This window comes from Copidosoma floridanum, unplaced genomic scaffold (assembly GCF_036245765.1).
Source record: "Copidosoma floridanum isolate Cflo_tuat_1 unplaced genomic scaffold, Cflo_Japanese_pri ptg000004l, whole genome shotgun sequence".
Classification (NCBI taxonomy): Eukaryota; Metazoa; Arthropoda; class Insecta; order Hymenoptera; family Encyrtidae; genus Copidosoma; species Copidosoma floridanum.
Window position 1 is genome coordinate 35442621 of NW_028321881.1, and position 18306 is coordinate 35460926.

Sequence of the window (18306 nt, forward strand, 5' to 3'; positions counted from 1 at the left end):
GATTTTCATAGAAATTTAATAAAAAAAGCTCTTACTATTATCCTCTGAGTCTTTAATGTCATGGAGTATTGCTTTCCATTTATTTTGTAATTTTTAAATGTTGTGTACTAAAAAAAGGTTTTCTTCATTTTTGAATAGCTTGAAGCATGTCGAAAGTGTTATATTTTTTTCACAAAAATGAGTCAATTGGATAGCTCAGGTCTTTAATTTTCTCGTCCAACAACTTTTTTGTTCTAAGGTTTATATAAATACCGTAATGAATGATATAAAATTATTTTAGAACGAGGCAGGCGTTACACCTTGGGAAGGGCAGGCATAGTCAGGTGAATAGCCATAACGCTCGTAAGTTGGCTGCGTGGATCGCTTGCTGATTTTATACCTAATTTTATCCGTGTACTAACAGTACGAGATGCTTTGAGTGCCAGATTGCAATGTTTAGTGATTTACGTAGTTAATTACGCTTAGTCAATTGTATTAAGCGTGTCTATAAAAATTATAATGTATCGATACGTGACAGTTTTATAATCCGTGTTTATATACACATACATACATACATACATACATACATGTATACATATACATTGTTTTGTTTTTCACATCTATATACATCATAAGGTGTGAAAAACAAAACAAAGTATATGTATGTACGTATGTATGTATGTATGTGTATATATATACACGCATTATAAAACTGTCACGTTTTATTGGTTTTATTACAAAAAAGTAGCATTTTATATGTATACATTCAATACATGACGTCATTATATTTGTTTATTCGTAAGTACTAAAAAAAAGTATGTGAACTTTTTTCTGTACAATTGCTTACTAATAGAAAAAAAGTTGCTTAATCACAAAATTTTTAATTATTTTTTTTTTTTTTAAATAAAATTAGTTTTATTATATGAATAATTACAACTAAACTGTACACTTAGCACTTCATAACCACCGTGCTATGCGTGCCCTACTCTATGTCACCTCGTGCCTTCCAATGGGGTAAGAGGAGCAGTTTTTAAGCTTATTTTGGATATTTTTTGCCGTTTGTAATAAATAAAAAAAATTTTTTTCACGTCTTCTAATTTCAAGCAGTTGCTTCTTTTCGTTTTTATTTTTTAATAGTAGCATATTAACAGTCTCTTTATGCAATTTGCAACTAAAGTTAGGGTGCCACACCTGTCAAACCCTCCTCTACGCGTTTCATGTCCCAGTCCACGCAAAAATTCCAGAAAGTTAAAGCCTTGCATTGCTGTTGTATACTTAATAGTGTAATAGTGCTTGATTTCTTTGAGTCCCTCAAAAAAACACAGTAAAAATGGCTCTTCTTTCCTATTTATTCTTTTATATAAAGAGGTATGTCAAAAAACGTTTATAAAGTATTAAATATGTAGAATACGGCAACCTAGCTTTTGAAAACGAGGAAAAACGCTGTATCTCGAAAGGGAAGCAAAATTGGCTAAGAATAACAATTTTTACGTATTTCCTGAAGGGCAATTATATGATCAAGGTGCATAAATATAAAAGGGTTGGACTAACATAATCTTAATTATTTTTTTTTTCGATTAAATCTTCAAAAAAACGAGTAAAAGAAATTATCGTTTCCGTGCCGTGCTTTAAAAAATAATATGAACATTAACAAAATCACATTTACAAAACGGACATAGCAAATGAATTGAATCAAAAGTTATAACTTCACAATGTAAAATAGCTGTATATAGAGTGTAAATAGATGTAGATAGAGTGAATTATTTTACTTTTATAGTAGCCAAAAAGCTCAATAGCCTTAGGGACATAAAGTTTTATAGCTTCAACTGGTACATAGCAGGACATAAAGATTTATAGCTTCAACTGGTCCCCGAATTTTACTGTAAGTTATAGCAACAAGGCTATTAAGCTTGGAGAAGGATGAAACCAAAGTATGAGTGGTAGTGTCACAAAACAATACTGTTGCAGTTTAATACTAAAAAAAGTAAGCTTTTAACATTCGGGCAAAATTATTCTTAACTGCATTAGTTGTACTTTACGTGTATTAAGTGATGTGTCAGATTGGATGCCTGCTGTTGTATAGAAATTTGTAGAGTATATTATTAAAGTATGTAAAAAAGATTGTAGTATGTATAAGGTGCAAATCGATTATTATATACCTAATGCTGTTAAGCAAATTGTCAAATATATAAATGATACAGATTTAGAGAGCGTGTATAAAAAAGTCATGTCTATACATACTGCGAAGTGCGAATCCTTAACAAAAGCATTTGTCTGCGATTTTATGTACAGCATTGCGTTACTTTATACAATTGCACTTGTAGAGGCTTTAAAAATTAAAAATAAATTAATAAATGTACTTATCTTTGTTGTAACATACCAAGAATTTACATCACATTCTTATAAATCACATTTATTTGGATGACACGAAAAAATAAAATTTAAGAACTTTGTACGAGGCGTATGCGTTAGCACACACTAGGCTCGGATAGGGTGATTGGGAAAACACAATAAAACACAATAAAATTAAACAGCATAAAAATAACAACTTTTAATGTCACTCACAGGTCAAGAAAACACAGTTAATATTCACAAAACTGTAAAGGTCAAATTTATACCGAAAAATAAATACTGTCTATAGTCTTAAAGCAACAAACTATTAAAATATATAAAGGTGAAGAATGTAGAAAGAAAAGAGTCAAGTTGAATAACACGATATGTAAACACGCACTGGCCTTGAGCTCGCAAGAGATTTTGAAAGTTACTCGAAATAAATGTGAAACTGAAAGCACTGATAGAGTATAACTGATTGAAATATTTTATAACTATAAACAACTGTCTGTAAAAAATGCACAATTACTGTCTGTGGAAATACACAAGAGTTTCACTAAGTCTTGCTGTTGATAATCACTGGTAGTTCAATGAGATTAACTATTTGAGCTGGTCTGCAGATTATGCAGTGAGCAACTTAAACAAAGCACTAAGTGCACTGCACTGCACTGCACATCTGAGTTTTGTCCACTGTATTGAGAGAGTTAATCAGAAGATTTACACCAGCATTTAAGGTGATGTATGCACCTTTGAATGCTAGAGTTTGGCAACGTAACTTAAGAGAGTCTTTCTTCGACGAGAGCTGAGTATAATCTGGCGCTTACAGTATACAAAGCTTGCCGCGTGAATACGCACACACACACCTGCAGCATGCCAAGTCGACCAAGCGCACACGCACAGAGCGTTGGGCTGCCAGAGACAACAAATGTACACAATGTACACAAAAGCTGGGCCTACTGTCGGTCGCTCTCATTTCCAACATTCCGCCCGCCGTCAGTCAACGGCTGACAACATCCGTAGACCGGCAGTGGCACCAACTTGTGAATTGGTCTCTTGAGCGCGCCCACTGAGGTCTTAAGAGTCATCACTTTAACCAGGCCATCCTTGCCTGGGTGGACGTCGACGACTCTGGCCAGCGGCCACTTTCCTGGTGGTAGAGTCTCACCAGTTATAAGCACCAATGAGCCTGTCTTGATGTCATGAGCTGGAGTATGCCACTTGGAGATTGAGTTTAATCTAAGCAAGTACTGTGTAGACCACTGCTTCCAAACCCTTTGTCTTCAAGCTTGGATTAGCTGCCAGCGAGTGAGCCTTGCTTGAGGTAAATCCAACAAGCACGGTTCTGGTGGTGAGTTAAGTGCTGATCCGACTAAGAAGTGTCCTGGAGTGAGTGTGTCTAAATCCTCTGGATCATTGGTAAGTGGTTCCAGTGGTCTAGAGTTGAGTATTGCTTCGATTTGAGTGAGCAACGTCGTGATCTCTTCAAGCGTGTAAAGAGTCTCTCCCATAGTCCGATGGAGATGGTGTTCCATCGACTTCACTACTGCCTCCCATTTTCCTCCCATGTTAGGAGCAGCTGGAGGGTTGAAGTGCCATGACGTTCCATCTTGGGCGAGCATAGCTGATAGATAAGAATTTTGACTGATTGCTTTTGAGTATAACTGTTGAAGAGCCCTGTCTGCACCAACGAAGTTCGTCCCACAATCAGAATACAACTTAAATGGACGTCTCCGACGTGAGACAAATCGCCAATACGCTGACAAGAATCCTTCCGTAGAGTAATCTGTCACTGCTTCGAGATGCACAGCAGAGGTTCAAAAACACACAAACACACATATATATCCAACCCTTGTATGTCATCGACCCTCTGCCGCGCCAAGATTTGAGATGTATCGGACCTGCGTAGTCGATACCTGTGTGAGCAAACGGTCTGGAGAGAGTCACCCTGGCCTCGGGTAACTGTCCCATGAGTTGTTGTGCTCTTTGTGCCCGGAACCTAGCACATTTGACACAGTAGAGGATTCTGGATCGGAAGGGGGCCCTTCCACCGATTATCCAAAACTCTTGACAAGTTTTGCTAAAAATGAGCTAAGTTCCTCCGTGTAGAGTTTGCCGATGCGGTGATCAATAACCAAACTGGTGAATTGAGCTTGATGAGGAAGTAAAGCTGGATGTTTTGCATCAGGCCTGAGCTTGGCATTCATGAGTCTGCCTCCCACACGCAGTATGCCAGCATCATCAGTATATGCCATCAACCGGTGGAAAACATGGCCCTTTGGGGACGAACCTGATTTGAGCATCTTAATTTCCTTCTTGAAACATTCCTGTTGAGTTAATCTGATGAGTAAGAGCTTAGCTTGAGTGATGAGTTCAGCAGTGACAGCTACGGATGATTCCTGGTGTGTAAGTAAGGCTTTGAACTTGGCACAAGCACGTAAGAGGGTGGCTGTGATATGATAGAGTTTGTGCAATGTGGAGCTGGACTGAGTGAGCCTGAGTAGGAACTCCAAGTCCGAGACTGATGACACCAATATGCATCAGCAAAGCCATGGAGTTCCACCACAGAAAAAGGATGTGCTCCAAGCTATCTAGGAACCGTCACTCCGGAGAGTTTCGCTAGATCATCTCGTATTTGTAGCTACCTCTGAGCGAGAGCATCTGGTATGGGTGTATCCCATGTAATTTGGAGTAGCCACAATTCCTGAATGATGAGTTTGGCTGCAACAATTACTGGAGCAACTATTCCAAGAGGATCAAAGATTTAAGATATTTCTGGAAGAATTGTTCTCGTCGTTGGAGTTTGACTGAGAAGCTTGAGTGTGCACTGAAAGGTGAGATTGTCTGAAAGTGGTTTCCAAACCATTCCGAGTACTTTAGCATCACAGTCATCGAGAGAGAGTGCTGATTCTTCACTGGAGTCTAAGTAACTGAATCCTGGCGTGTTTGAGTGCCACTTAGCCAGGGGAAATCCGCCCGCCATGCACAGCTCCTTGAGTTGGAGGGCCTGCTCGTTCAACTCATCTGGAGTCTCCGCTCCACCAAAAATGTCGTTCACATACCTGCCACTGGTGAGAATCCGGGCCGCCTGGGGGTAACGGTGCCCTTCATCCTTCACCAGCTGCAGCAGTGAGCGTGTGGCCAGGAATAGAGCAGGCCTCGTCCCGTAGGTCACTGTGGTGAGCTGGAAGTGAGCTTCCTCGTGAGTTTTGCTATGCCAGATAATTTGCTAAAGATCCCAATCGTCTGGATGAACCTTGATCTGACGATTCATCTTGGAGATGTTCGCAGAGAAAGTCCATTTGAATGTGCGTAATTAGAAGAGTATATCCGTTATGTTGGGCAGTAGATTAGGTCCCGTGTGAGTTATGCTGTTGAGTGAATGTCCAGAGAAAGTGAGGGTTGATCCATTGAAAACCACCCTGATTTTGGCGTTGTCTCCATCTTCCTTGAATACGCCGTGATGAGGCAGATAAAAATGAGGCTTGATGTTGAGCTCATCTGCAAGCACTGGTCGCATATGGCCAAGACTTAAATATTCATTCATGAAATCTGTATAGAGCTTGTCGTACTTGTCGTCTTTTTTGAGCCTGGTCACCGTGCGATCGAAGCATTTACGAGCACGGTTGACTGAGTTGCCCAGCAGAGATGGAGATTGCTTCAGAGGAAGCTTTATCACGTATCTCTTGGTGTTATCCCGAGAGTGAGTTCGCACGAAGTGTTCCTCACACTCCTGTTCCTGTGGTGTAAGCTGCGAGCTTGACTTTGAAGAGACCTCTTCTTGAATCCAGAAGTTGATGAGTAATTCCTGAAGTTTATCTTCTATTTTTGAAATGATATGGTGAGTGTGACGAGTAATCTTTGTAACAGGCTGGTTAACGCAACCCGATAAAATCCAACCAAACAGTGTACGTTGAGCGATAGGTTCTGATTAAGAACCTCTGAGCAGATCTGAGGTGATTATAGCTAAATAATAGTCAGTGCCAAGTAGCAAGTATATGTCTCGTGGCAGATAGAAATGGGGGTCAGCTAACTCCAGAAACTCCGTATGCAGCCACGATCTTGTCTTACATTGAAAAGATGGTAGTGGAGCTGTTACTCTAGGTAAGACGTGGAGCACCACATCGACGCTGGAGTCAGAATGTAATGAAAACAATCTGAGTCATACTTTACCAAGTGCTTTACTGACTACGTTGTCTCCAATGCCCAGGATACAGATGTTGGACTTCGTGCGCGTCAGCTGCAGACGCTTTACAGCATTTCCGAAATATATAATAATTCTGAACCTTGGTCGATCAGAAGCCTGAGATGATGATGTGCAGCTGGAGCACGTCCCTGGGCTACTGCTGTTGGCAACAAGATAGATGAGTGACTAGATGTTTTGTTGGACGATGTGATCCTTGTTGAGTTTGACTTGATGTTGACTCTGGGATGAGTATTACTAGATGTGGAGTTTCGACGATGAGTGTGTCTAATGACTGCGCTGATTTTCTATTCTTAATGTTGAGTCGGTTGAGACGCCAACCTGCTGATCGGTTGCAACAACCGAGCGCCGTGAATCATAGTATGGTGAGCCATACCACAGGTTTGGTACCTCTTCGTGTTCATACACTTAGCGGCAGCATGGCGGCCCAAACAGTTGAAGCACAAAGGCTTGTCATCCACGAACCGGTATCGTTGGTCAATGGAGAGGGCCGCGAATGCCGGACAGCGAGAAATAAAATGTTGCTTGTTGCAGTACGTGCACGGGAACACTGGAGGAGCCGGTCTATCATCCTGTGACCGAGCCGAACTCCCAACCCGATTCTGCTGAGCGTTGCTGCCCAGTTGAGTGTTGCCGAGCGGATGAGTTTGACCTGTATGAGCGTGCTTAGCTTTGTTCGGTTTGGATTGAGTCCTACTAGATGTGGATGAGTTATCTTGTCTCTTGGTTGACTGAGCATCAACTATCTCTAAGGTTTGGGCCAGCTCGATCAAAAACTTCTCCAAGGCCTTGCACGCCGGGAAGTCGGCTCTTGCAGGTGTCGATGTTTCCCACGCCTCTTTGGTCGGTCGATCCAACGCTCGGAGCAGCTCATCCACGAACAAGGCATCCAGCACCTCTTGAGCAGAGCCAAGGCTAGAAATAAGCCTGCGGAGCTTTCGACTCTCCGTTGCCAAATCCATCAGCGACCCAACGCTGCCAACACGCATCGGTGGAATGCGTCTCTTGGCCTGCAGCAGCTGTGCGAGCACAAACCGCTTATTTTCATATCTCTCGAGCAGAGCATCCCAAGTGATCTTGAAGGATTCAGCAGTGAGAGGGAGTCCCTCGATGAGTTTTGCTGGCTGGCCCGAGAGCGATGCTCGCAGGTAGTAAAGGCGCTCCAAATCAGTGAGCCTCTCGACTTCCATAATACTTGAGAAAAGATCTCGGAAACTCACCCATTCTGTGTAGTTGCCAGAGAATTGCGGAAGCTTAATCTTCAGGAGCTTGCCTCGTTGAGTGTGACTGACAGTAGTTAATGCCGCTGATAAGTTTGCCTGTGGATCCGGATGGGCAGCGAGCAGCTGGGTTATGAATCTCATTGACCTCGAGTATGCCTGCTGAGCAGCTCCCGACGCACTCCAACTGAAATACTCATTTCTAAGCAACACCGCCGAGCACGCATTTTCAATGAGAGCATGCTCACGTTTATACTCCTCATGGAGCGCGATGCAGTCCTCTCTAAGCTGCATGGCCTCAGCGTGACTGCACTCCGCAGTCGCCTCCTCAGCAGCTTTGCCACACTGGCTCAGGCCAATTATGCACACTCTCTGTGACTCAATTTTTGCGAGGAACCCGGCCGGAATCACATTTCCCGTTGAGCGCGTGCCGCGCCCCGGAAAGCCGTCAGTCACAGAAACCCGCTGGCCATCGATGATGGTAGTCACAGCGACATCGTCACTCGCAGCGGCGGCTGCTGCATCGGCCCTCTCCATTGCGCACTGCCACCGGATCACTCCCCAATCACACCGATCCTGCTCGAAGGACCAAAAATGTACGAGGCGTATGCGTTAGCACACACTAGGCTCGGATAGGGTGATTGGGAAAACACAATAAAACACAATAAAATTAAACAGCATAAAAATAACAACTTTTAATGTCACTCACAGGTCAAGAAAACACAGTTAATATTCACAAAACTGTAAAGGTCAAATTTATACCGAAAAATAAATACTGTCTATAGTCTTAAAGCAACAAACTATTGAAATATATAAAGGTAAAGAATGTAGAAAGAAAAGAGTCAAGTTGAATAACACGATATGTAAACACGCACTGGCCTTGAGCTCGCAAGAGATTTTGAAAGTTACTCGAAATAAATGTGAAACTGAAAGCACTGATAGAGTATAACTAATTGAAATATTGAATAACTATAAACCACTGTCTGTAAAAAATGCACAATTACTGTCAGTAAAAATACACAAGAGTTTCACTGAGTCTTACTGTTGATAATCACTGGTAGTTCGATGAGATCAACTATTTGAGCTGGTCTGCAAATTATGCAATGAGCAACTTAAACAAAGCACTAAGTGCACTGCACTGCACAACTTAGTTTTGTCCACTGTATAGCAAGATTTAATCAGAAGATTTACACTAGTATTTAAGGTGATGTATGCACCTTTGAATGCTAGAGTTTGGCAACGTAACTTGAGAGAGTCTTTCTTCGACGAGAGCTGAGTATAATCTGGCGCTCACAGTATACAAAACTTGCCGCGTGAATACGCACACACACACCTGCAGCGCGCCAAGTCGACCAAGCGCACACGCACAGAGCGTTGAGCCGCCAGAGACAACAAATGTACACAATGTACACAAAAGCCGGGCCTACTGTCGGTCGCTCTTATTTCCAACAAACTTTGAAGTCTTTCTATTGTACCAAACTATAGTTATTAATCCTAGAAAAAAATACAAATACTATGAGAAAGAGAAATTTGATTTCCTCTAGTAACTAAAAAGTGGAAGCACCCACTCTTCATGCTCGTAGTTAGAAAAAAAAGCCGTCCATGAAGGGGGTATGTCTCCCACTCTGCATGCCTCGTCTTTGCAGATGATGGGAGTTGGGTGTTGACTGGCCAAAGTAGTGCAACAACTACTTGTTAGAAAAATAATAAATTAAACAAAAATATATCAAATAATACTTATAATCTTATTTGTTAAGGTTAACGCTTATTTCAGTCTGCGATACTAGCTCAGAAAAGTTTTTCCCAATTTTTGCTTCAATCAGATAGTCTTCTTTTTTTTAACTTGAGTATGTATATGAACTATTAAGAACGAAGTTCTTTATCACGGATAACGATGAGATACATGCTCCCTGCGTTTAAGGACGGTTGGGAACGGAGACCCATCAGTCAGAAAAAGTAAGAAAACAGTATGCACTTTAAGGTTAGGAAAATACAGAGTAGCAGAGGTGATACAAACAGAGCCAGCCAGCTAGTGCAGGGACCTGTCAACCAGAAAGTATAAGAAAAAGCGTGCACGTCCGTTGTCACTCACCAAAAAAAAAAAAAAAACAAATAAATAAATAACCAGGTGTGGTTCTTGGAATCCCTGGCAGAAGTAAAACATCCAACTTAAATGTTATTAAATGTAGTATAGCAAAAACTGAGAAAATTAGAGTGTACCTAATTCTAATAGGTCTTTAAGAATCTGACATCAAAGTAGTAGATATTTTATTATTATAACGTATTCAAGCACCCGCATGCATAAAAAACATGTACTTATAAATACTACTTATGTCACGCGTGATTCGCGCATTTTTGTTACTTCACTGTTTGCTATGATGTATGTATTATTACATTTACAAATTATTGGTCACGTTATTCAGAACGAACAGAAATTTGAACCATACTGCCCAAAAAAAAAAAACTTTTGTCCAGTTACGTGGGACAAAAATTCTTTTTATTTTAAATTACTAATCGTGCATTTGCTATGACATCATATATCTACAATTAATTCTTGTTAGAATTATTTTATCCGATCAATCAAAATATTTTTACATTTTGGCTACTATGAAAGTTAAATAATTCACCCTATCTACATCTATTTACACTTTATATACAGCTATTTTACATTGTGAAGTTATAACTTTTGATTCAATTCATTTGCTATGTCCGTTTTGTAAATGTGATTTTGTTAATGTTCATATCATTTTTTAAAGCACGGCACGGAAACGATAATTTCTTTTACTCGTTTTTTTGAAGATTTAATCAAAAAAGGAAATAATTAAGATTATGTTAGTCCAACCCTTTTATATTTATGCACCTTGATCATATAATTGCCCTTCAGGAAATACGTAAAAATTGTTATTCTTAGCCAATTTTGCTTCCCTTTCGAGGTACAGCGTTTTTCCTCGTTTTCAAAAGCTAGGTTGCCGTATTCTACATATTTAATACTTTATAAACGTTTTTTGACATACCTCTTTATATATGAAAGAATAAATAGGAAAGAAGAGCCATTTTTACTGTGTTTTTTTGAGGGACTCAAAGAAATCAAGCACTATTACACTATTAAGTATACAACAGCAATGCAAGGCTTTAACTTTCTGGAATTTTTGCGTGGACTGGGACATGAAACGCGTAGAGGAGGGTTTGACAGGTGTGTCACCCTAACTTTAGTTGCAAATTGCATAAAGAGACTGTTAATATGCTACTATTAAAAAATAAAAACGAAAAGAAGCAACTGCTTGAAATTAAAAGACGTGAAAAAAATTTTTTTTATTTATTACAAACGGCAAAAAATATCCAAAATAAGTTTAAAAACTGCTCCTCTTACCCCATTGGAAGGCACGAGGTGACATAGGGTAGGGCACGCATAGCACGGCGGTTATGAAGTGCTAAGTGTACAGTTTAGTTGTAATTATTCATATAATAAAACTAATTTTATTTGAAAAAAAATTATATAATTAAAAATTTTGTGATTAAGCAACTTTTTTTCTATTAGTAAGCAATTGTACAGTAAAAAGTTCACATACTTTTTTTTAGTACTTACGAATAAACAAATATAATGACGTCATGTATTGAATGTATACATATAAAATGCTACTTTTTTGTAATGAAACCAATAAAACGTGACAGTTTTATAATGCGTGTATATATATACACATACATACATACATACGTACATACATATACTTTGTTTTGTTTTTCACACCTCATGATGTATATAGATGTGAAAAACAAAACAAAGTATATGTATACATGTATGTATGTATGTATGTATGTGTATATAAACACGGATTATAAAACTGTCACGTATCGATACATTATAATTTTTATAGACACGCTTAATACAATTGACTAAGCGTAATTAACTACGTAAATCACTAAACATTGCAATCTGGCACTCAAAGCATCTCGTACTGTTAGTACACGGATAAAATTAGGTATAAAATCAGCAAGCGATCCACGCAGCCAACTTACGAGCGTTATGGCTATTCACCTGACTATGCCTGCCCTTCCCAAGGTGTAACGCCTGCCTCGTTCTAAAATAATTTTATATCATTCATTACGGTATTTATATAAACCTTAGAACAAAAAAGTTGTTGGACGAGAAAATTAAAGACCTGAGCTATCCAATTGACTCATTTTTGTGAAAAAAATATAACACTTTCGACATGCTTCAAGCTATTCAAAAATGAAGAAAACCTTTTTTTAGTACACAACATTTAAAAATTACAAAATAAATGGAAAGCAATACTTCATGACATTAAAGACTCAGAGGATAATAGTAAGAGCTTTTTTTATTAAATTTCTATGAAAATCTTATTTTTAAAATGCATGAATATTAATATTATCAAGGAGCCATGCTTTGCAACCCTGCTCAACGTGCCCTCCTATCCCCTATATATGCATGAAATATACATACGTGTACATCGGTTTAGTTTTAAACGTAGTGTGAAAGCATACATGCCTATAATATATTTATATACATTGGTATAGTAGCAGGGTAAACGGAAGGGGGCATGCAGCGTACGTGCAAGAGAGAGAGATGGAGCTGGAGGTAGTGTGTGTAAGAGAGGAAATTATGGAGAGGGCTTAGGCTGCAGGGTAGGTGGCTACGTTTTCTCGTGACGCATTTCCCTTCACGCGGTTGTTGATGGCCCAACATAAGAAGTTTCATTTCAAAAACCCAATTAAAGAAGAATTTGATTACGAAACGATTACGAAAGGAAGTTTTACTAACTAATGTTATTAGAATAAATAGAAGCACTTTTTTGGTCAACATACATTCACACGACTCTCATACTCATCTAATTTTAGATGCCACGCTCACGTTATCAGTAGGAAATTGGGGGCAAATTTAAATATTATAATTGAAAAAATAAATAGAGAAAGCAAACATGTACATGCATACCAAACGACCCACAAAAAAGTGTTTACAAAGACTAAATGTGTGTATGTGTGTTGGCACCCTCACTTTGCTGCGTAAACATTATCACGCAATGTGCATATACGATACATCAATTTTTTTAAATGTTTTTGGAAAAAATCTTGCAGTTAATGTGACATGGCAAAGCCATTATAAATGTCAACATCGTCTTTCTGTACTTTTCCCACGGTTTCCACTTTCTCTTCTAAATACCGCATTAGAACAAATTTATTAGTTTTTTTAGTTGTTCCAATAACATCACATAAGGTGTATAAAATTGGCATTTTTAGATATATAAATATAGTACACAAATCTACTTTGAGTTAAATACTTTTAGTTGTTACTAGACGTGGTTATTTTTTTACAGGCACATTTAAATTTGAGTCGCAAATATCCATCGCAACAGTTTCAAATGCTTTATCCAGAGTAGCTTTATTTTCTGTATTAAAAATGTGCGTAACACATTTCATAGTCAATATGAAATTTTTTTTCTTGCTTGAAAAGTCTAAGTTTGGCTAATAAAAGTAAATCAATGTTCTTTACTTTCTTTTTTAACGTAATGAAAAACTATTTGGAATTTTAAAAGTAAACGATTTTTCAAATTAAATCAGGTACTCATCGTATAGGATACAAACTTGATGAGCAAGCAAGGCAGATTTGTTTAATAATACTCTTTAACATTCGCGTTAGGGTTGTCATCTTCATCGCTAAAAAAAGTAACAAGCATGTACAAATTGGAAAACATAGTTTTCAAAGTACATAGTGTTCACGTGTTTGAATAATGTTCTTCATTGTTAAAGTATCCTCCTGTAAGCTTGAATATTTCTACTATTACAGTTCTACATCTATCAATAGTATAAATACAAAAACTGTACTTCAATAATATGTAGCACGTTATAGGTAATAACATTTTTTCGACACTGTGTGTCAGGTGTGACGCAGCAAATGGTACGTTTATTGATTTGTGGGTATTATTAATATACTAGCAGGCTCCCGTCTCGGCTGTGCCCGAAAAAAACTAAATGGAACACCGTAGTGTGTTGACATGTAATGTGAAACGTCTTTAGTTATAAATTTTACATCTATTTGTGACACTTCTTAGAACAAAAATTTTATTGTTAAAAACATATTTGCTTTGAATCCATACAGTTTATTTAATCAAGTAAAGAGCTGTAAAAAGTGAAGAAAAATATAATTATGCTAAAAAGTACCGTGCGTTTCTTATGCCATAGAATAATCGTTGGCCGTAAAAGGCCGTTGATTTGCAGTTTCTTTCATACAATGTAAAATTAGGGCTTTTTTTAAAGCTGTAAGGATTTAAGACTCACAAAAAACTTTTTTCTCTTATTTCACATTTTTATTACCACAGTTCAAAGTCCTGGAGCCTAATCTCTACAATTTTTATTACCACAAAAATACAAATACATATCCTACCTATTTAAAAATCTAGAAGATTCAAGAAATTACTATAAGGGTTATGATGAAAAACTGATCCCTCACTCAATAAATTCTTGATTTATTGATTTTCATGCTGCTTTAATCTCGATAAATGTTCAGCGTCATTTTCTTGACGCCTAAAATTGTATTCATCAGATGCATGTAAAATTTTCCTTCCAATTCGATTTCTTGCGACTTTTGGCATAGTTAGGACTTTCGTGAGCCCTAAAGCCTATTTTTTAAACTTTGTTAGGTTTTTATCTTTTTTTTGGCAAAGTAGTTTGACATCCAATGACCCTGAAAAGAACCAGTGAGGTCTTAAGGAAACTCTTTCTTGACTGAAATTTTCAGCAAACGTGATTGCCTGTATACCTCAGGGTGATCTTCTCTGGCCTATTATTAAAGCATCACACTCATCAGGAGGAAAACAACAACGTCTGAAGCTTTAGAGCTGGTTGTAGAGCTCTTTCTTAGCGTCTCCTGGTATAACGTTGAAGTTGTTTTGGTGATCTAAGATGGACGGATTAGTTTGTGATGCTTGCCTGTAGGAGACTGTCCCGATGGCTCAAGTTTATTCTTCCTTCATAGCTGTTAGGTTCTCTTAGCACAGACCATGAAGAGGATAGGTGATCAGTCTGGATGGTTGAACGGCCACAAAGCTCTGAAGTGTTGGAGCAGATTTTGCTCTAGCTAGACACATCTCCTGGTGCTCCGCCAGAGATGTTGACGTTCTGACCGCCTATTTTTTCGTGGCACTCGGTTATCTTGGCGATCCAGGGTGAAAACTGATTAATTTCGCTTACTCATCAAAGAAGAGTGTTATCGGTAGCTAAGATGCTCAGCTGCAAGACTAACAACTCTATGCTTGGTGTACTACCGATGAATGACTATGACAATCGACAAATCAATGGGGCATGTAATAACCACTCTTTACTATCTTTGATTGCAGGTGGCTTCAATTTCACACTGGCGCCACCTAGCGGATCCTACTGAACTAAAGCGCAGATCTTGCATAATTTAGAAAAACTTTGAGCTTATTTATCGCTATTGTTATTAACTTTCTTAAGAAAAATACTATGTGAAAACCATCTTGGAGTTATTAAGAATCAGTATGCAAAACTTCAGCAAAATCGGTTTAGTAGTTCTCGTAGTAAGCGATTACAACGGTTTTAGTGACTTTGCTTAATATTAGTAAGATACAGCATCGACACATACATATGGGAATTTAATATTTAAATGCTAAGTAGAAATGTATGATGTAAGTCTTGAATAAAATACTTAATGTACATCATTTCTGCAAAAATAGCATGATAAATTGTATTTTACGTAATAAACGTAAAAATGTATAATTCACTTGTGTTAATCTTTGTAACCGTAAGTTTTTATTAAACTGTGTAATATCTCAATGACATATGATATTGTCGAGTAATAACAGTGTGGAACGGAGATCATGATACATTAGTAAGTGGGATCTGTTCGTTAGAATGTATGAACTTATTTTCTATTGTTATTATTTTTACATTGAGTTCCAGCTATATACATAGAAGTTACTCTTGTTAAGAAGATATAAAATGCTTATCCGTAGATTTATCTTTGTAATCAGAGTCATCAGAGTCGTCACAGTCGTAAAATTTGCTATTCTTGGAAGATTCATCTGAGTCAAATGACACTGGACTTTGACGGCCACCTTTGACGTACGAATCCTTTGCTCATCTGTTAAAAAGTTTTGCTGAATTTTTAAAATTATTTTGCTTGTGAATGTAATCAAAGATAGCATTGATGTTTAAATCACAAGAAAACAATCCACACGCGCATGACTTGTTTCGATTAGGAGTAAGTCCTTTTACTATACGCGTGTTCGTGGTGTGTGTTGCAAAATTTTGCTAATTTAAGGATTTATATGGTTTGTTTTTTTATTCGACCTGAAGCGTTTGAACTGCTCCAAAAATCTCTAAAAAGGTCCGAACGCTTCAAACAAAGTGAACGAACAAATCTATTCTACATTTGATGGACGTAAATTCGTGAATTACAAAGAAAACATTTGTTATTATAGTTTGGATTGTGGTGAAATAAGGCTAATCTTTTTTGAAGTTGCACTTTTATGGGTGCGTTCTGCCTTACAGAGTATATCAACGATTTCAGATTAATGACCTTGAGAAACAGTGTAACGAAAGTGGATTTTTATTGATTATTCCCCTTCACCTTGCCCCTCTTGACGTACTTCCGGTCCCCTTACACTACAGTGGGTCGAGGGAAAGTGCAGCGGATAGCCGCCATTTACAGCACATGTCAGTGATGGTGAATTTGAAATGGTAAATAACATCACACCACTCCACAATGCCATTCTACAATCGCGCTTTCGTTGCACTGCGCAAGTGCGTAGGAGCAGGTCTATAATATAAGAGGCCCTGCAATGACTCATGCATAGAAATGTATATCTATGTACACTAGAAAATAGTGGAGGGTTCTGGAAATGGCACAGCTAATCAGCACCACCTGATCCTATCCACCACGATGTTCCCCGATCCACTGTACGTTGCACCACCAAAAATCATCACACCACACCACACAATAACATCATCCTACCACACCATGCCACGCAACATTATCGCACCACACACTTTAAATTTTACTTATTTTTCCTTTAAGCCAATTGAAAAAAAATTTAAAAATTAAAAAGTCATTTCCAAAAAGATTTGAACCACTAACCTCTTGCATACTGGCTGAGACCCTTACTAATTCTGCTATGAGCGTGCCCGATATAAGATAGATCGATTACTTTATCTTATATCGGGCACTTCATTGCTTATTTTTGATGTGAATTGTTATTTACTGAGTATAAATTTATTTAAAATGATTATGAATTGAAGAAATAGATACTTTATTTAATGAAATATATTTTTTAGGTGAATGTTTCGAAAATTTTGAAATTAGTAAATTTTAGCAAAGCCGCTTTCATACTATGTAATAATAAACATTTACTTATCAATAATTTGTTACTCTTTAAATAAAAATATAGTTAATGATATAATTTTTTTACATTTTTTGAAATTTTCATAATTAAAAAAAAAATTTTCTACTGTATTAATGCAATAATACATTCTTATTGAGTTTTCTTTTTTTACAATTTTTCCTTTGTGATAAAGGTGATTGTTTTACTTAAGGACGTTTATCACATAGATAATAAGATCGAGTTTCACCCAGATGCGTAAGGGCCCCTCTTCTTATCCCTTTGAGAGCGAGCTGGCCTCCGAAATTCTCTGTTATTTTTCTTCTTTTTTGTTCTCTTATGCCCTTCGTATTCTAGAGGAGTGGTCCTCATGGACCTGTTCCATGCGGGAAGGTTAGTTTGTAGTCACTTGGCACACTTGGTAGATCTGACACTATCATTGGATTAGCTGGGGCGTCTATGAAGATTTTCCCCTCCCTGCAAAAAAAAAAAAAAAAAAAAAAAAGGACACAAATTTATGCAGCAACGATAGAATTATTCTTCTCATATAAATGTACTTACGTATACGCTTCGACACTTTACCCCTTTTTTTGTGTTATTAGGGAAAACAAGAAAATTATTGATCTATTTGAAAACGAAACAGGTTTATCTCATAGTGGTGTTTCATACAAACGACGATGAGGAGGTTAATATGGATCTTATAAATGCAATTGTAAGTGATTTTTGCATGTTAAGTTGCAAACTTTCTAAATTAAACATGTGAAAAATGGTACACTTTAACAATCTGCTATTTTTTAAAGCTAAATTTTCTTCGGAAGATGTTTTGAAACCATCACAAGATTCGATGAAAGTGCACAGTCTTATACTGGCCAGCCTCCATATTGTTTAGATTGTACTGTGCCACAATACATTGTTAAGAATAGTACAGAGATTTAACATTAAAATATTCATTAAAACCACACTTAACTAATGTACGTACATTCTTTCCAATGATAATAGCACCACCTTTGTGTATAATATTCTTTTATAGGTGGTATATTTATATTTATATCTATATTATCTGCTGTATAATTAAATAGAAGTATAACATTTTACTTGGGTACCTAAGCACCCACTGTCCACTGATTTTTTTAAAGGATTTATCGCTGGAGCCCTATTCATTTGAGATCTAAGTATCTATTTTCAAACTATGGACCAAATGCTTTTTATTGAAGTCACGAAC

At 37.6% G+C, this 18306-nt stretch overlaps 2 protein-coding genes across 2 annotated transcripts; both read right to left on the minus strand.

Annotated features, from left to right (window-relative positions):
* Positions 1-3590: 3590 nt before the first annotated feature.
* LOC149375829 (uncharacterized) lies at positions 3591-3929 on the minus strand. Its single transcript, XM_089596851.1, has one exon. The coding sequence runs from the start codon at positions 3927-3929 to the stop codon at positions 3591-3593; it is 339 nt and encodes a 112-aa protein (XP_089452977.1).
* Positions 3930-4361: 432 nt separating this feature from the next.
* LOC149375830 (uncharacterized) lies at positions 4362-4968 on the minus strand. The gene is made up of 2 exons (XM_089596859.1): positions 4953-4968; positions 4362-4828 (listed from the first exon to the last, which is right to left on the minus strand). The coding sequence occupies exons 1-2, from the start codon at positions 4966-4968 to the stop codon at positions 4362-4364; spliced, it is 483 nt and encodes a 160-aa protein (XP_089452985.1).
* Between the last annotated feature and the right edge of the window lie 13338 nt (positions 4969-18306).

What these genes read in the sequence shown, in the direction of transcription:
- LOC149375829 (XM_089596851.1), bottom strand. Translation starts at nt 3,929, where the DNA reads ATGCTCGCCCAAGATGGAACGTCATGGCACTTCAACCCTCCAGCTGCT.